Below are 20,934 nucleotides of genomic sequence, written 5' to 3'. Positions count from 1 at the left end.
AATTTTACTGAAGTACTCCTGAACGATGGGTTAGTCGTGGATGAATGAGAAATCAGCAGTTTAAATCATTGCATGAGCACCAAACAGCTTGCAATTTCGCAAATTAAGGCACGTCAAATAACTAGCATGAAGCCTCATCCAGCAGCCAATGAGAAAGGCAAAGGAGGGTGGTAGGGATCAGCTGGTTCCAGGTGGTCATCTGGAGAGTCGGAATAATCAGAATTAACTGTTTACATCCCCCATCTCATAAGATATCGTATAGCTAAATTTTGTATAATTAGAAAAATATGGTTGATCAGTGAACGGTTTATTATCCCATAAGTGTTCTAAAAATCAATTATAACACTAAGGCTGTGTTTCATTCGGAGAGAACATATTATTCGGGCTAACTTTCGTTGGAGCGCCTTAGTTTACACAATGCATGTTGGCATATATTGCTAAAGTACAGTTTACACATGCTTTACTCTCGAAGATTGAACCTATCTTACTGTATACTCGTTCTAATAAATTATAAGAAATTAATATTTGCTTACAGTTATTGAAATAGTTACGTAAATCACCACCGAATGTATGTTTGTAAACAAATCGATAGTAATTTAATATTAATGAATTAAGCTACCATTCTGAACAGTGTTGCTGTATCATTGTATGTCAATACAGAGAACGAACTTCAATCGATGATTAACGAGACTACCCGATCGCAGGTTGAGTTCAGGTTGGAAATCGATAATGCGTCTCGTCTATCGATTTAGATTAGCAGTCTAGTCAGGCCCAACTGGGTATGGTGAACATTGAACAGGAGAGAACTAACCAGCTGCGGTTGGCTGGTCTGGAATTTGGCTGGTGTAGGTGGTGGCGGCTGATTCTGCTTATGAATGTTTGTTGTTATTGAAAAGAGCGGCTACATCGTTACAACTAAAAACTAATTTTGTCTATTAAGTTTTGAGTTTGTCAGGATTTGTTCATTAGGTAAGCTTATATTTATAGAATATTTGGTATCGTTTGTGTGGTTTAACATTAGTTGTATTCTTGGGAAACTGTATTTGTTTAAAAGTAAGTAGACGAATAGGCTATATGACAATCAATTTTGCAGTCAATATTTTTGAAACGTGCATTTTCTCCACCAAACCTTATTTATTCTCAAGCTTCATCAAAGAAACTGAGTTTGTAAATATTTATTGGTTAGTATATTTGTTGTTCATTGGTATTAAAGAAGAACTTTGTATTTTAATAGAAAACAAATCTTGTTTTGTTTATATTTGAGATAATCTCGTGCAAACAGGTGTCCAGAACAATACACTTATGAGGTTAGAGTTCTCATGTGCTTTCTCATGTCTGTAAAACAAACAGAACTTCTCATGTTTGTTTTAAATTACATGTGCTAATATGATTCCTAATATGCTATTTGGTGTATTCAATTCAAACATTTAATTAAAATATTTTTAGTTATACAATGTGCTAAGTTTCTGGCTGCAGTATAATAATTGACCACCAGGATAGTTGATGACAATTGAATCAACTATCGATTAGAAGTATCTACCAGTTGAATATAAAAATATTTGACCAATAGATATTCATAATTAAATTTTTTTTATAATTAAATAATAAAATATAATAATTTAATAATAATAATTATTATTATTAACTTTTTAGGGAGACTTTAATAAGCGGCCGGGTAGGGTACGATAAGCGGACCTGGTTTTTTATATCGAAATTGGCAAACGATATTACTTAATCACAACCATCGATATAATCAATCGATACTGATTAATTATTTTAAACACAATTCACTTAAAAAACCTATATCAACAGCTGTAAACACTTTCAAATAATACACGTACGGTAATATTTCAATTTTACATATAAGGAACATATTAAAAATGGCAGTCAATTTTAGAAAACTACACGACATTGCTTTGAAAGATGATGACATGTTTTAGTGGCTTCAACATTTTGGATTCATACTGAAAAGCCCATTATGTGAAATTTGTGGGAAAGAAACAACTGTAACTGTGAGAGGAGCAAATATGGTCGTCTTCAGTTTTCATAATATTGGTTATAATAATTTTTTCGATCACTGTAAATATTAAAATTCATATTTAAATTTAAAACTTATGATTGTTATTGAGGACTATAGATACTTTTATATCGATAGCGACTAGCCTATTTCATCAAATTACATGACACCTATTAAGTACGTATACATGGGCATGTCCATGGTAACTCACGTTACATTTCAACATGGGTCCTAAGTTATTTGTTGAAACATTTTAATTTTTAAAGCATAATATTAAGCAAAAAATATCTTGCAGTATTAAGCAAAAATTATAATACACATTGGCCAGATTTCAACTTCCTCAGACTAATAATTAAGGTAATAATAATTCTCTAGTTTCGGTAACTCATGTTACACAAAAAGGACATCATAATTTGAAAGCAAACTTTAACATGAAACAACTTTTGTCCTAAATGTTTAATTTTCTTAATCTAAATACTTAAGATTGACTCAAGAGTTTGTAGTTTAACTGTGACAACTACAACAATAAGAACTGAAAACATAATTTTAATAATATAACTATTGACCCAATTGACAGTAACTCACGTTACAGTAACTCATGTTACATTGTGTCTCTTTCCTAAGGACATTTGTTATTTGTAGAAATAAATTTTGTTATGTTATTTTATATATTGAATTGTGTTTAATAACTACTTTAGTATCAGTACACTTAATTATTTTAGTTTGGCATAATTAAATATTTGTTTTTAATTGTAAAAATAATACAACTTTTTTACCATTGTAAAAACATGTTTTATTATTTCTAAAAACAACATATTTTTTGCTTTAGGCCTGTTCTATAACTTCCAGTTAGTATTTTCTTATAACACAACTATGAAAGAATAAAAAGATAAGATCAAATAACTTTATGGTAATTATAGACTACATTTTTACATGGTTTGTATATATAATATATATAAAGAATATTCACTAACGCTTAAAACAATTAGACAGTCTGTGTAGCATTTTACTTTTCTCTGATATTTATTTTGTTTTTAAAATAATAATAATATCTTCCACCTTTCATTTTAATTTCTGGAAGAGGCAGAGCACTCAAAATTTGTCCAAGTTTGACGAAAAGTAACATCATTTTCGATCGGTTTGAATGTATAACAGTTTTTTATCACTTTTTCAAACACATTTACTTCAACGTCTCCAAACTTGTCAATTTACCACTTTGGCAAATAGCAACATAAAAGAGTCTTTTTCACTTGAAAATTGCACAAGGACAAAAGTTTCACTTTTGATGCTTTCTTTTCTAATTAGTTCACTAGAAACACTCGGAACGGATGATTCTTCATCAGAAAGGTCAGAGTCATCACTGTACACCAGATTATATATAGAATATTTCTTTACTGTACCACTACTTGTCAAAGGAACAATTGGGTCATTAACAGGCACTTCATATATTTTCTTGCTTAGTAGAAAAGTTTGAAAGATTATTTCTTAATCTTAAAATATTACAGATTAATTTTTTAGGCTTAATATTAATCTTACCTCCTACTAAACTACCCAGAACTGTACATTTGGGAATACTTTAATAAGCAAAGATAAAAGACAAAGGTTACTTCGAGAACTCACTTCTAGGTTGAAGTGGTAACTCACGTTACAACATATTGGTGTGTAGTTGAAGTGGGTCTAATAAAATCAAATAATAATTTCCTGAATAAAAAGATTTATATAAGCTTATAAGGTAAGGTTATCTAAGTTAAATGCAAGTTTTATATTTATTAAAATCATAAGATCAAACCCAAAATATTGGAACAAATTTCGGTAACTCATGTTTACACTTATATTTAGAAGTATGTTTGAACAATTAAAACAAGCATTATATTCTGACCAATACAAATATAAATAGTACCATAATTATTTAATTGTTTTGAGGTTAACTATGTTAAGAGCTTTTGTTTTGTATTAGTATTAACTCCAATATATAAACAATGTTTTAAGTGCTATGAATAAATATCTTTACAGTAACTCACGTTACAGAAAAACTTATATGAAATTGCTGCAAATGAAACAAATTTAAAAATTAAAAAAAAATAGTACCATACTTGTAATAGTTTTCTTAAATAGAATCTGTTTTATTATTGTTATTGGTTGTGTATTACATAAGTAAACTTGAAAAATCTGTAATTTTGGTAACTCACGTTACATGAAGTAAGGTAACATAACGTAATAGAAAGAAACAATTCTTAACCTAAATGTAAAAAAAGCATATTTTTAGTTAGCTTTTTGTTCTAAAGATGGCTTCTTGGTACTGGCTACCTTCTAGATTAATGTATAATCAGTTATAAAATTGAGATGTGAGGACTTAACAAACAGCCATCAATGAACTCTGCTAACAGTGTTAACTAAACACAAAATACCAACAAAAATAAAATTTTTCCTCTAAAAAGCCAATGCTGCCAACATTGCTCAGAATAATCTTTATCTGAAAACATTCAAACCTAGGTTATTTCATAAAAATATTTTTTCAATATTTTTGTCCTGTTTTACATGGACATACCCATGTATGGATGCTTGGAAATACTCTACTGTAGTTTTGGTACTTTGGTATTATCCTGAGGCCACACTATTATTTTAACAGTTTTTCTCAATGGGGACCTAAAAAAACTACATTATTAGAAAACAAAACTTTATTTGACTTGCTGTGAAAATTTCATGACATTATGACAATTGGTTCTCGATTTCTGCGTACCAAAGAGAAGCAATGTCAGTGAGAGTTTGAATTTAGGTACTATCTCGAGAGATGATTTCTGTTTCCTCCAGAAGTGCAGGTTGGACAACGAAGCCCTCACTAATGATCAGTGGCATTTCCGAATAGTAATTTCCCGACTTCAGACCATGTGCCTAATCGTCCAGTGTGATCTAACATCTGAAAAGTTGGACAATCTGAAACTTAAATAACATTAGGGCTCTTAAAGGTTATCTTTATGGAACTACTAGTAACATATTTATGATAGCCTACTTATATCCTACAATAACAAGAAGTAGCTTCTCGCCGACATCGCTCCCTTATGGGAGACGCAATACAAGAATCAATCGTCATTATGACATTTAATTTTTACAGTAATTCAAATACAGTCTCTACTTTCTAATGTAGTTTTTTTTGGGTCTCCGTTTCAAAAATACTAGCCTCCTGATAATACCAAAGTACCGTAGCTTTTTAATACTTTCAGTGTTAAGTTCTTATTGAGAGGGTAGTACAGACAGTGCCAATCATTTATGACAGGTTGTATGTCTTAGTGCCAAGCACTCTTTTGGCATTTTAATTTATTTGTGTGGTGTTTCACCAAATATGTCACTACTTTTCTTAAGGGGAGCGGGTCGTTCCTATCCCGCGCATGTTAAATTTTACAAACTTTAGGTACATGTATTGTCAAAACTAAGTAAGTTACAACCTTCAAATTTTTTTGTAGGCAAAGAGTACTCCTTTATAAACATCTCTTGGCAACTTTAGTAAAAAAATCTTTAAAAAAAATTTTTTTTAGGAATTTTTTTAAATATTGTGTGTAAAAAAATTATTTTTTATACCAAAAAAATTTTTTTTTCTCATTTGTTTTTTTTAGATAGAATGATAAAAGATGCAACACCATTTGGAATTGCACTGTTCTATATGCATACCAATTTTCAATTCTCTAGCATTTATAGTTTTTTGAGATACATGTACCTTTATATGAAAAAAACCAAGTTTCCGGGAAATGTCCGGTTAAAGGCAAAAATGACTGCTAAACTAACCTTTTGCTGCTAAAACATCCCAGCTCCCGTACTCAGGGTCATCTGGGTCTTCATTTTCCTCTTCTAATGCAAGTTTTCTTTTCCTCCTAGCAACCTCTAGCCTCCTTGGTCATGTCTAAAGCAGATTTTTCTGCCTTTTTCAATCGTATTGTATCAAAATTTCGCAATGCGGCAACAGACTTCTCGCTCAGTTTGATTCCTAGCTTGTTATACACATCCAATTTGCTGGTGTGAATCCATTATTAAAAGTTAAAACTGCATCAATATATGCCAAGTTTTAGAGTGTTTAGCCTTACAAAAATATTTTTAGGCACCTTAGACCAGACGGCATTGTTGAAAACTTTCGTTCTGGTTTTGAGTCTTTTTGGTCAAGGCATTTTTTTTAGAAGATCCGGATTGGCTAAATCTCTATAAATTTGTTTTGATCTGTACCATCACTTCATATGGCAAATTGGTGTGACTTATGGCTGAAAGTCTGATGTAGGGCTTCGGGCTTTATTATAACCGCACCACGACTCCGGCCCCTTTGGACATAGGCCATGTTGCCTGAGTGTCATCATTCGATATTTTTGTGGAAATAAGTTGCCCACACATTTTTAACCATTTGTTGAAGATCTGATCCACCTCTTTTTATAGCTAGGCCATAATATTCTTGCAGCTTGTCTATGTCATTATTTTGTTAGCCTATTCTATTTGCCCCCTATTGCTCTATTATCTTTTAGTTTTGTTTTTCCCAACCGTTTCTTCAATTCCCTTAGTCTGCTCCCCATTCTCTTCTTGACATGATTGACGCATTCCAGTTTTCTTACTTCTACTTCATCTCCATATGGCTTATCGTCAACCACCTTTTTAAAACCATTGCTGTCACCATCTCCTAAGTATCGTACATACCGTACATTTCGATCTCTGGACTTTCGGAAAACATCTAGGGCACCCGCAACTTCCATGCCGCCACTTGACCCTTCGTAGTTTTTGGAACATCATATATGATCAGGTACTTATTTTTTTTTTTATTTTCATGTACAGTGCAGATTTGACAGTATTTGGACATTATGGAAACATCCAACACCTTGCCAGTATCTAATGATGTTACGCTGACAACCCCATTCAGTGACTTGTGTCCCCCTCCTTTGCCAAGACCCATCTAAACAAACCGTCAAATCTCTTTTTGACGTTTCTTCACACTCATTTACAGACACAGCTTCCTCAATTGCCTGCTTCATACTTTCACTAGCACAATTTTTCAACAGCCTGATATATTATGTTACTACAAGGTCCTATTTTTTGAGGTGGTAAAGGTAAGGTCCTAATAATGAACACAGAATGTTACCTGCACTGATACCTTTTCCGATCGTTCTCATGCCGTAAATAAATTTCAAGTTTACCTCATATTTTCCCATTCTCATTTTTTTTTAGAGTTGTAAAAATTAGTTGATTCCAAACAAACACAACATTTCAGTTCAATATTCACAGCCAATCCAAATCTTTTCTTATCCGTAGTACAAAGTTCTATGCAGTCTTCGCTATCGCAGAATTTACATTTTACAAATTTTTTTAATTGCTCACTAAATAAACTAAGATCCAAAATAACACTACCCATTCCAGTTCCTTCATAATTGTCATATTTATCAAAGGACAGTTTTTTAGAAGCAGAGCTAATGTTTGCATTAGTAGTAGGCCTAGGGCTAGGGCTAGCAGAATCTGTTTGGGTAGGCCTAGATTTAGAGTCCAACTTACGGTACTTGTTTCCTCTAAACTCACGTTTAGATTTAGTTTTGTAACTAACCTTTGCTCTTGGCATGGTTATAAGAAGTTGTTAAAAACAACTTCAAGAAACAATACACACTCCTAATCTACCACTAACTATGAATAAAAGTGCAACACTTTTAGTAAAACACAATTATCCGACACAAACACATATAACATAACCTCCTAAGCATATCAAAACAAATAAAGCAATATTCTTTCTGTCATCTGTATTCCCAGTGTCAGTACCAGGTTGACCAACAGAGCAAAGCCATAACATACTTATAACTAACACACATGATATATATGATTGTGTCAGCCAACATCTTACGAACTGCTGCAAAAAACTAGTGAACATCTTTTGTTTGTGAATTTTTTTTGGTAATTTATAAATTTATTTGAGCATTAATACTTACATATTTTTAAAATACACACTTTAAACTATTAAAAAATGCAATAAAAAATTTTTCTAATTTTTTTTAATTTTCATCGACCTGCTCCCCGTAAACAATGGGATCTGTAGGGGGGAAAGTAGGCTATAAGTTTAAGTATTTATTTGAATTATAAAATCAGATAAAATTTTAAAATTTAATGTTTAAAATAAAACAATTTTAATTTTATGATTTTAATTTATTTTTATGTATGTTTTTTCTTGCTCCCTTTGTAAATAAAGTAAGTAGCCTATCTGTATTGTATTTTTTTTATACATTATTGCAAAATATTGAAAACTGCACCCACATGTAAGTCGAGTCTCATATTTGGCAAATAGTTTTTTGAATCATTGAGGTCTGTTAGTATTCATTTCTCTGTTTTCCCATAAAGCCATTGTTAAAATGTAATATAATGTCAAGGAAGCCCACCAGTTTAAATTAACTTACGTGAAAACATGCATAACTTTGTTCATTAAGGTTAGTTTTGTAACAATATTTAATGCATTAGATTATTTTAATTCGTCACTGGCGCAATCTGGAGTAAAATTTATATATTAATGTTTTATTTACTATATGCATTACATTACCGATCAAGCACTGTTTACTTATTATTGATAAAATTTAAATGTAAACAGATGTTTCAGAAAGTTTGTCGAACTATAACTGTCAACAGCTGTTTAGTGCCAGTTTAATTTGTATTATAAAACAAAAAAACTACAATTTTTTCTGAATTCCAAAATATTCCAGGTAACTTTTCTTAACTTTTTCTTCATAAAACTTCCTTGGACTTCAACAAATATTTTACAAAACCAGCCGTTTTTGAGATAATCGCTTTCCAACACATTTTGCGATTCATTTTTATTTATAAGATTAATGGATAATATTTACTTGAACCATGTTACCTAAAACTATTTAAAACCATTTTCAACAATTTCTTCATTATAGTAGGCCTATACTTTCATTTCCAGAAAGAATTTTTATATATTGCACAAAAACTATTAACATATGTAAAATTTAGTTTTTATCTCAATTAGTCCATCCATCTAGGAGACTGTGCTGCTGCATCAATCTTGGAGACCAAGAGAGTCATCAGGGTGCTGGCTGAACGGGAGCGTCTCACTGTAGGCTTCTTTTTGTGCGTCTGAGCATTCCAACCATTTTATTCATATATTCCACTTCCCATTTATACTGTTAAAGTGAATTTAACAATTTTCTTTACTAAAATTAAATAACTTTTCAGATTTCATAATGGAGCTTCAGGGAAGTTACAAATTGAACTGGAATCGTCATGGCTTACATCTACATTCCTCTATATCAAAGCTGTATAACACTGATAATTTCACTGATGTTGTACTGGCTACAGCAGATGGTCAATACATACCTGCTCATCAGTTCGTGCTGTCAGCTTGCAGCTCTTATCTTCATAAGATGTTCCGTGTGGCACAGAAGAGCTCAAAAATGTTTGCCAAAATGTTTATTGTTCTGCCTTCTGATATCAGTTACACAACATTGAGTGTCCTCCTTCAGTACATATACCGAGGGGAAGTGATTGTCAACCATGATCAGCTTCCAAACGTTATGAAAGCTGCGTCTATTCTTCAAATCGTTGGTTTATGTCCTGTTGAAGAAAAACCAAATGAAAATTCAACTGCAAGCAGTACAGATCAACATAACAAAAGTACAGATCAAAATAACAAAAGCACAGATCAACATAACAAAACCGGTTCTGATTTGAAAAAAGACTCAGTAAAGATTCAACTGAACCGTCAAATCTTGATTCCAGAAGTAAGAAAGGCAATAAGTGTTAATGCTATTAATTTTAATAAAACCCCTGCAAGTGCTGCAAGTGCCAATGAACTCCCAAGAATAAACTCCCCTAATGATCCTCCACCAGCTAGGAAAAAACTAAAGGGGAACCCAAACGAGAGTTCTTCAGAGAGTGACAATAGAAGCAACGAGAGAGGTAAAGTTACAGTAGAGATTAAGGAAGAGCAAGAAATCCAAGTAAAGGATGAGCCAGATTGGGAAGACCAGAAGAGCACAGATGGGGATGATAGCATCATTAAAGAAGTAAGGTTATTAATACAACTATAGGAGGGCTTTAAGTTCTATTATACAGGGTGAGACAGACCACCTGTCCATGATGTATGTGGCTGAACTTAGAAACGTACCTTCATTGTTTTAACGACCTAAAGAATTCCATATTTCGAACCTAAATAATTCAGGAAATAATTTTTACACCCAAAATGGCACTTTTAGAGGGGTATACGTAATTTTTTAAACATTTTCAAATGTAAATGTAGGTCGAACTGTACACCATTTTAAAGGTCTATTCACTGATAATGTTGAAAAAAAATAAAATTTGTTTTGTTTCTTGTGTATAGGGTGCCAGCAATGTCAACAATTACAGCTTTACTTATTTTTTTTTTTTTTTATTTTTTTACTGCTACTAGGTTTTAGCAAATCAAAATTTTTTCCAAAGTTACCAAAGACCCAAGAATACTTTCTACTTATAATTTCTAAAAATGTGTTACAATTTTCATTTTTCAGCATATTTCAAATTTAGGATATTTCAAACTTGTAAACTCTAAAAAATTCAAATAGCTATTCAAAAAATTCAAGCTATATCTTTTACTGCTCCTATCAATAGCTTTCTTATGAAACTGAAAAATTTTGTGTTTAACACATTCAGCCGGCGAGCCAAAAGACCCTAGCGCGCCGTACTACAGGATAGCCGGTGCGACGCGTTGCCTAGGAATGCAAGACTGCTCAGTTTTATTCAGTATCCAGTGACCCTTATAGGCAAAAATTTCGCAGTCAGTGTGTTAAAGTTTAGCTTTATCTTGGATGGTAGAGAAATGGTGCCAAACATACTAATTTTCTTGAGGTTTTGTTGCAGTACAGCATTTTTAACTCCTGCATTTGCCATAGGTTCTTAGTAAATTTAAACTCATTTTACCATTTTTAAACTTTTTCTCTGTTGGATGCTTTAATTTAATTGATTATATTATCACTACAATATAAGTTCAAACTATTTCAGTCCAACAATTATGTTGCCCAGAAAAAAAATCTATCCTTATTTACAGATTTTTTATTTACAGTTTATTTACAGTTATTTTTTATTTTTTTACAGTTATTACTTATTTACAGTTTAACTGTAATCCATTATTTCTCAACAGAGTTCTTAGTTCTACCCGGGAACTCAAGTTTTCTACAGCCCTTAAGACCTCTTGTCTGTTTATTGAGTGAACAACAGCCCTGATTATGTGTTTTTTTTAACCTTCCCCACAAGTAGTACTCCATGTATGTCAAATCCAGGGATCTGGGTGGATAGTTTAGTGATCCATCTCCCCAATCAATTTTTTAGGATATTCCTCATCCAGAGTAGAGAGCTGTGTTACTCTGCATAACCCACATTTCTGGATAGTTTGTTTAGGAATATTCAACAATAAATTAGGCATTCATGAAGTTGTTGTCCAAGTGGTCTTAAAAAAAAGCGGGCTAACAATTTGGCTATCTATAATACCACACCAAGTATTGAGGGTCCAGTACAGATGAGCCAAGGGATGTGAGCGCGTGGCTGAGGCTATACTAGCCATAGGCAATAACTCACCTGCACGCTGTTATTCTGTGATTAATTTCAAAGAACTGGACTATCGGAACACTATTTATTTGAATATAACCACAAGATAACCGAATAAATCAGTAAATGTTCCAGTTCTTGTCTCTTGGGTCACGAGAATACCAAGGGATGGGCTCTAAGAGAAAGCTCAATGTTCTTGGAAAAGACGCCCCTCTAACCCACCCACTCATCGGGTGGCTGGCTGGCAGATCCCTTGGCCCATCTGTGTACATTTGGTTGTCTATCTCACGCATCTAGTGGGGATTCTCAAAAGCCCAGAACTTTATATTGTGACGGTTCCACTTCTCTATTGGAAGGTTGCTCCGGTGCACCATAGAACCTTACAAAAGAAATATTCACCTTCATGCATTTTATCATGGGCCCACAAACAAAAATCCATTCTTAGAAGGTAGTTATCTTAATTCAGTTCTTGATGAGTGAAATCCGGTATAGGTTCATGTTGTTATCCTTAAAGATCCTGAGTACTGATTATTGGCTAATTCCTGTATTGGTAGCCACTGTTCTAGATAATTCACTTAGTAATTGAACTGAATCGCAACTAAAATGTCTGGTACGTTATTATCCCGTAAAGGCCTAGTGAGTTGTTTCCATTTGTTGTGGTCATGTTGTACATTTCCAGTTTCACGAACACAACTAGCAAGTCTCTAGAAAACCTCTTGCGAATGATGTTCACGGTCCGGGTCACATTGAGAAGCTGCAGCTGTGTAGCTTTTTGAACATTCACCTAACACCATAAAGTTAGTAATCTTCCTCAATGGTGAATGGCATATTGTCAGACAATACACATGAACATAGCAGAAAACCGACTAAAAGAAATAAAATCTCATAAGGCATGATTATTACCTTTAATAATTTCTCCTAAACCTGTTCAAAAAGGATCTATAGTTGTGGGAGATCTATACTGTAGAAATTTACTGAACATACAAATATGTGTTTTGACTAATGAAAAACAAGTTAAAACATAGCTGAAATTGCTATATGATTTCTTATCAAACAAATCCATCACAGGTCACTAATAGATCAATCGTAATCAAGATTTAAATTTGATAGGAATTTGAGCTTTTAATATAAGGTACCTCTGATTATACAGAAGGTGTTTTTAAAACAAGTGGTAGACACTTGAATACTCATAAGGCAAAGGTAAAAAAAGACAATGGCATACTAAATGCAACAAAATGTCATAACATTTGTATGTTTGGTGTCATTTCTCAACCATCCAAGATTAAGCCAAACTTTAAGTACGGACAATTTTAGTTTTTAAGAGAGGTATTGATATGTGTAATAATAGCCAAATTTAGTTTTTTAAATTATTACGTTTAAACATTTAAAATTAATTTATTTCAGATTTGTAAAATTTAATTTAATTTGAACTATTTAAAAAAGTTGAAATGTGCTGAAAAGGTAGGATGCAAATGTTTTCTTAGAACATATTTTTAGAAAGAGTACTTCTTTGGCAACCTTTGTTAAAAATTTTGATTACTAAAAATTTTTAACGAAGTAACAGAATAAATACTGTGAAACCATACAACTAACTTTGACATTTTGGATCACCCTGTAAACAAGAAAAGATATTAATTTAAACATTTTTTCAAAATGATCAGTAAATAGAGGCTTTAGAAATGAGATACAGCTTTACCTACCTTTACATTTGAAAATGTTACAAAATTGACCACTATTCCCCTCCCACACAAACAGAACCACTTTTAGACATTTTTGGGTGTTAAAAATTATTTTTCCAAATTCTATGGGATAGAAATATGTGGGATTTCCTTAAAACAAAGAAGGAAGGTTTCTCGGTTCAGCCGCTATACATAGACGGGTGGTCTGCCTCACTCTGTACAATTAATAACATTTTACTGTATTGAATTTGTAACTTGGTTTTGAACTTATTTGAATATTCTGTATTGTAATTGAAAATTGCTTTATTTCAAGGGAAAAGCTTGTATCTTTTATTTTCTTACAATAGGAGGCAGTATCAGAAGAGGAAATAGAAGTGGAGGGTGACGACTGTTATGTTCCACTTACCTGTGATCTCTGTAAGAAGACTTTCACTACTCCAGCCCTGTGGGTTCAACACATTCAGCAGAAACATCCCTCAACTGCTCTTGCCTCTGGGAAACGTGGTGATGCTGTGAGTGTACATTTTGAACTGCTTGTTGTTTTGATATAATACGTTGTAGCCTATTATTATTATTGGGATATAATACGTTGTAACCTATTATTATTATTGCCAACTTCTCTTTTCTCCTGCCCCTTTTATACTCCTTGTGCTCTTGTATAATTTATATTCCAGTTTGTGGAATCCCTACTAAGATGAACATTATAATATAGATGACACAAGTTGGTGATCCCTATCTAGTTCAATCTTGCACCTTTTGCCATACTGAACATTATACTTGTTAGTGTAATACAGTTCGGATCTAAATGATTTAATTGGTTTGTTAATCTCTTCTGTTTGTAAAAATATCCCTGAATATGTAGAAAGAATCCCACAAAATAACAGTTAAAAAATCTATCCCGATAACATGTTTGGCTTACTGGTGACATTGTTGTATATTATAGTTGGATGCTGACAACAGTACGGGATTCCCACCTTTACACTGTGAGATGTGTAAGAAGGTCTTCACGGTGCCGGCAGATTGGGTGAAACACATTCAGTCTCACACTGAAGAACAGCTGACTGAAAACAACGACAAAGTGGCTGGACGCAAGTTTCAATGCAAAGTTTGTAGCAAGGTAATGTATATGACATAATATGAAATAACCACAGATTCCTGTCAGGTATGCAAGGCTTAAATGTGCAAACATATGCTGGTTATTAGTGGAAATCTCATAATGTATTTAATTATTAGAATATTTTATTCCAAATTATTTTTGCTGGATTGAGTCAGTTGGTGCTTCATTAGTAAGTGGATTCTGTTTTTATTGTGAAAGTCCGAAACTGGTAGCCAGGTAAGCCAAACTTCATAATAAATTGTTATAACTATTTATTAAGTCTAAATTTCAGTTTATGTGTTTTGAGGATGTTAAAAAGTTTATATTAAAAAATAAAAAAACTTGACATAAATTATTAATAAAAGGTCGAATTGGTTACTTTTTAAATTCTGTAAAAACTAATGAGAAAGCTGTACTATAGTTAATTTGTAAACATAGTTCTTATTAGTCCTTCTAGTTTAATTCCTACTATATTATGGTAACTAAATCAAAATTATTGTAAATGATTTTACACACATGGGGGTATAAAATAGCCAGGTATTTATGAACCAGGATAAATACGTAATGTTTATAAATACTTGGATATTTTTAATTTTAATTTAAAATCCCATCTTAAAGTAAGTTCTTTAGGAAAGTTATGGAACCCCAACCACTCACCACCACCCGGAGAAGTGTATGGAATTTATTTTTCTGAGCTGTTACAACACTATAAAGTTATTAACCCATTGGCGTACTTTGAAGAGATAATTTCGCCGTTAGCGCTATGCACTGTGAAATACTCTGACACCTAGCCCAAACTACTACTACTACTAGTTCTTTTGAGATTGGTGCTTATGCACCATCTCGTCACTAAGTAGTTCGCCGTTTTCACAAAATATCAGTACTATTCAGGCTTAATTTCGTTTCTGTGTTGTATGGAATGGTGGGAATGGAATAATTTTACTTTACAGACTGACAATACAGCAGTTGAGGAGAGGAAAATAAGCAGATGATCGCATCACAGGCAGCTGACTCAAGGAAACAAACAGTGAGTGTGTATAATGGCATGATGTGGCGTTTTACGAAGTAGTGAAATTGATTGATGTATTGATAACAGATATATTTTAAGTGACAGTGCTTGGTAGATTGGGTTTTAATGATGTCGAGCAAGAGTTTGAGCGTGACGGTGATTTAGAATTGCTGTATGAGCAGTTACTGCACCCCACTTCCCCCTCACCATTCAGCATTGCCCCATCAGTTGATTCTCAGTATGAGGCAACACAATGATGACATCTCGCTTAGTTCGAGTTGTTTAAAAACTTTTTGTTCTTTTGCATTCGATTATTCTGCACATTTTTATTAATTTTTTGCTCATGTTTGTGTCATACTGTAAACACGTGTTAATTTAAATCGTGAAGGTAAAGTATTCAGTAAGATAGATGAGTAGTAACTATTGCTGGTTTGATGAATTCAATCAATATCCCATCACTAGTTATTCTTTTGATACAGCTGGCAACATCAAGCTACAATCCCAGCTTGTCTTGATGTCTCATACTGTAGTATGGATTTACTGTGCAGTCCGGAGGCTGCATAAACTAGTAGGCCAATGGGTTAATATTAACAGAAATTATAATTGGGACAGAACTTAGGTTAAAACAATTGGGAAACAGAATTAAATAAGTTATAAAAAAGTGGTTTTAAAGTAAACAATACATTTTGTTTCTATAGAGGAAGATTCGTAAGCTTGACCTATTCTGTAATGTAAAAATACTGAAAAAAATCTTCTACATTTATTCAAATTATAATTGTTATTAGGTCTATTCTTACTGTGAGAGAAGCAAGCACCCTTCCCTCCCACATCTTAGTTCCTATTTTCCAATAATTAAAGTGAAGCGTTTGTTGATGTTGTTATTATGAATAAAAGCCAACTGTAGTGCCTAGTTGACGGAGTATTAGCAAAACCTACTACTCTAGGGGCTGGACAAATTTCATTTCTCTCTCTGTCTGTCAGTCCACAGATGTCCTTGGTAACAAATTCACCTAAGGCCTTGAAATTTTGCATCAAGCTTTATATCTATATATGTAACATGAAGTTTGATGTACATGTCACTCTGTGGTATTTGACTGAATATAAAGAGAACATTTTTACATTGGTCTTATGGGTAACAATGATGGCAAAAAAAAATAATCACGGAGTAAACAAATTGGGTACAGTCATTTGAAATTTTAACATTTAATATTGTAATACATGGAGGTCACTCAGAGCTTAGTTACGTTCTGTTGGCTCTTTTCAATACTTACTTGTGTTGATTTTTTTTATTATTATGTACCAATAGCGTCTTTACATCATTATAGTACACATACAATGAAAAGAACATTTATATAAGTAATAAAATAACATAAAGAAAGAAAAAGGTAAAATCGTATGCTAAGACCTGTAAGTGGCAAAGAGAAGAGATATAGGAAGCTTTAATAGTCACAGTCAGGAAATGTTTAAATATTGCATTTCACCAGATCAATATTGGAACGTTTATTTGTATACAGACAAGATAGAGTTTAGTGATAGTACTTGGCCTTCTATGGGATTTGGTTTCAAGCATTAGCAAAGTCAGTAACTTTGGGTGATATTTCGAAAATGAATTAAGCTTTATACTTGAAAATTTTGTTTATTTTTGTAAGCTAATACAAAGGGTCCTTGCAAAATTCTACTTTTGTCTGCGTGTCTGTTTCCACCAGATACTGAAGAATAAATTGAACTATGGGCAGTTACAAATCAAGTTGTAGTTTAATTTTTCTGGTATTCTATGTACAGGTACAATATCACTGTAATGAAATGTTACCAACTCTTACATACTCTACTTCAGTATATAATATTAAAACAATAAATATGTATTCTTTAACATTTTATCTTACTTTAAGAAAAGAAACATTAAAACGTATTTAAAGAACTAAGAAACACATTGGCAGTGCAAGAACTTATAAATACCTAGACATACTTTTTTATTTTGAAGGATAAATATTATTGATAATTTAAATTTAAGCCAGTATTGCTCGACACTTCATCAAAGCAATAAAACATGTTGTATTCAGCTAAAAAACTAAAAGTACTATTGTTTTGGGTGTGTATTCACATAATTATCACCATATTATTTAAAATATAGTAATAATGACTGAATGAACTGGAAAGATGAATTTGATAAATCAAAACACATTTCTGGGTGCTATATTAGTAAACAGTATTGCTATTTTTTTTTCTTACTCTATACTGGGAATCAATTTAGAGGTGTTAGAAGCCTCTTTTAATCAAGAAATTTCAAAAAGAATTAGAATGAGTGCTAAGTTATATCCAAATCAGTGAATTATTTCAGTGGTTTTCATGTTCAGAAGAAACATTATTTCCCAAGTAATAAAATACTGTTAGTTTGAGCCAATTAAATCTGATAGTACCTAATCACATTAGATAATACAAAATTACATAAAATATAACGTCTACTAATACTTTCTGCGCCAGATTAAGAAAAACAGGAGACTTCTAGACAATGCTTTGCATCTTAACCTGCTCTATGTGCGTGAGTAAGTCAGTGTTCAATCTTCAGGGACCACTGCACACTTGTGCTACAGTTAACCCGATTGTAGTTACATGAGACTGCTGACCAGGTGTCAATTTTCATTAGGACTGTTCGTATTCTTTTAAATTTTGTTAGTTATAATATGGGTATTAAAGAAACATTGTAAAAGCTTAATTTGAAAGTGTAGTAAATACAAAGAAAATAAATTAGAACACACTTTTTTGTACAAAACTGAACTTAATGTAAGAGGTCTCATATATCTTTTTTTAATACCCCTATTTTATAACTAACAGAATTAAAGAAAAAGTACAGCCCCAATGAAAATTCATAAAATCGATTCTGTAGTCTAAAGTAGAGTGGACAATGTCGGATTGACTGGGTACTCATGACAAATTCACAGTGATGCCAGTAGATTGGACACCGATCACTGATTGACGTATAGAGAGTAGAGGTGCTCGAAGTCTGAAGTCACCTGTTTCTTGTTATTCTTGTGCACAAAGTGCTGATTAGACATGCTCTGCATCCGTGGTTGATACAATAGCTGACGTAGCATCAGTTAAGTAATGTTTTTGTTTGTTACAAGGTGTTGCAGTCACGAGCGTCCATGTTGATCCATGTCCGCACTCACACAGGATTATGTCCTTTTACCTGCAAGATCTGCGGCCGGCAGTTCAACGTCAAGAGTAACTACTTGAGGCACATGCGTGCTCTCCACAGTGAATGTATTGATTCACCAAATGAATAAGTTTATATCTTGTGTTTTGTTGTTTTTTAACATCAATTTATATAATACAACTGGGTGGCACAGGACTACCTGAATATTAAACCATTCCACTATACAATTTATTGGAGAATTAAGTCTACTAACCCTTCAACACGGGAATTTTCATGTGCCATTTTATTACTGGACACAGGATTTATTCATTGTACCTGTCACTGACATTGTGAGTCACCTGCCCGTAGCAAGATATAGTATGAATAAAACATTGTTAATCTTTCATTTAGTAACACAGATTACACAAATTAAATAGTATCAAATAAATAGTATATTTGATTTTAAACACAAACTTTTAGGTTTACATTATTTATATATTCAAACATTCTTTAATAGAATACTGAGTTTTATATTTGTTATGTATATTTTATTTTATTTTATTTTAATGCTTTGTGGAAGAGGAATAAATCATTTGGATCCTGTATATTGAGGATTTGTTATATAAATCTTTTAATTATAATCCATTGTAGCACCATACATCATTGTGTGACTCTCCTAACATGTTTATATTGCTAACATTTAATTTCACACCCACAGTTTCTTAAACATACATCCCATAGGTGTGGATCCTCAATCCTTTTTGTATTAACCGTTTTTTAGCATCCTCCTGATTAGCTAGACAGAGGCATTGTTTTATTGCATTCAGTTAGCCACCTGGTTATTATTATAAATGTTGATGGTTTTCTAAAGTACAATATTCGTATTTATACCATTTATTTTCATGTTTTAAAAGTGTTACTAAACTCCAAACATTTCAAAGTTTAGTTTTTATTAGTTTATTGGAGTATTTGTAATCATGTTCTTTATACATTTTTAAACAAATCAGAGGTTTTTAAGTTAATATAAGAGAGGGTTATATATTCAGTTGTGATTTTTATTACATTACTACACTGATTTTCCAATATATTGTTTGTATTAGTTGTAATTTTTAAGCATAATGTAATATACAGTTTTAAAGAACTGTCACAAGACACTACATAAATATTTTTGAAGACCAAAGTTTTAACAAGTTACAACTTCACAATCATCCTGTTGGTTATTTTGTATTTTCATGACTCGAATTTCAGTATAGATGTAAAAATCCCCTTTTATTCTGTATTCTCAATATATAATGTTATACAAAATTGTGCCAAGGATATGTAAATAAGATACTTTTTTTATAATAAATGTTATATTTGATTTAAACTGCTTGTTTATTTCTTTTCCATTTTTAAAACATGTTCACACAGAAACTGACATGGGCATTCACTCTTACTGTATGGAAATAAGTTTTGAAGAAGTTTCACTCAAGTTCATTTAGAATGTTCTCATTGCTTGGGATAATATAAACTGTCGAGGAAGATGCATATTTTTCTCTTTAAGTTGTATTACTTAAGTATCTTAAAATCAAGTAGTGGTGAAATACAAACCTAAAAGTAATTCAGAAGTAATAGTAAGATATGTTTATTGTATAAAAATGAAAATGGATAGTGTAACAAACCTGACATTGTAAAAACACACATGACTAGTGGGAACTTGTAAAATCCATCTCTTAACTCAGATAAACCAAAGAACATTATTAACTCCTTCTTTCTAATAAAAACAATTTATTGTTCATGAACAATGTGTTCCGAGTCATTTGATCTGAATAGAATTAGAAGGACCCTTACCGAAATAAAATAATTGATGATTGCTGCCTCTATAATCAGAGAAATATAAGGCCAAGGAATACACTAAATGATGGAAAACAAAATAATGAAAGTCCAGCATGGTAAAAAAAAATATCACACTATATTAATATTAATGGTATTTAAAAGGTAAAAACTACAGACATATGAATAGCATCTAATTCATTTCAAACTGTGTAAACTGAGAACAAATTTTAGCATTGTTTATAAACCTTTGACTCAGAGAGATTATTTTATTATCTGATTTAACTATCTCCTCTGTTGCCATATTGCTATATTTGAAATTATTTGTTTTGTAAATGTTTCTTTTACTACAACATTTATCAGAACCTCATAAGCATACCTTTTTTCATATAACATAATATATTAAAATAAGGTTTAGAGGCCAAATCATTTCAATCCAGTAGTGACGTTGAGGTAGCCAGAGTCTAAATATACTGAGATAGGTCGACTATTGCAGTGGCCAAGGTCCTCAATAAATAAAAAATAAATATATGATATATCTTGGTACTCACTGCTTATACCAAGATCTGATCTTAAGATTCAAAATTCACACAGCACAATCACTGGACTATTTGAATACGGGGAGGTCCAGAAAATTACAGATGTTTG

General features: G+C 32.2%; 1 protein-coding gene across 5 annotated transcripts; it reads left to right on the top strand.

Moving 5' to 3' along the window:
* The first annotated feature begins 766 nt into the window (after nt 1–766).
* On the top strand, nt 767–19,840 carry LOC124357630 (protein tramtrack, beta isoform-like). Of its 5 annotated transcripts, XM_046809594.1 has the most exons (6): nt 767–969; nt 9,215–10,044; nt 13,584–13,748; nt 14,180–14,353; nt 15,283–15,359; nt 18,464–18,690. In XM_046809594.1, exons 2-5 carry the CDS (start codon nt 9,223–9,225, stop codon nt 15,322–15,324), a joined length of 1,203 nt encoding a protein of 400 aa, XP_046665550.1. In that variant the 5' UTR covers nt 767–969; nt 9,215–9,222; the 3' UTR covers nt 15,325–15,359; nt 18,464–18,690. The 5 variants fall into 5 exon arrangements, with proteins under 5 accessions (XP_046665550.1, XP_046665546.1, XP_046665548.1 ...); XM_046809590.1 differs by lacking the exon at nt 15,283–15,359 and having other exon boundaries at nt 770–969; nt 18,464–19,840; XM_046809592.1 differs by lacking the exons at nt 767–969; nt 15,283–15,359 and adding an exon at nt 993–1,053 and having other exon boundaries at nt 18,464–19,840.
* Nucleotides 19,841–20,934: the final 1,094 nt, after the last annotated feature.

The sequence above is a fragment of the Homalodisca vitripennis genome, chromosome 3, assembly GCF_021130785.1.
Source record: "Homalodisca vitripennis isolate AUS2020 chromosome 3, UT_GWSS_2.1, whole genome shotgun sequence".
Taxonomy (NCBI): Eukaryota; Metazoa; Arthropoda; class Insecta; order Hemiptera; family Cicadellidae; genus Homalodisca; species Homalodisca vitripennis.
This window is presented reverse-complemented; position numbering and strand designations above follow the sequence as displayed.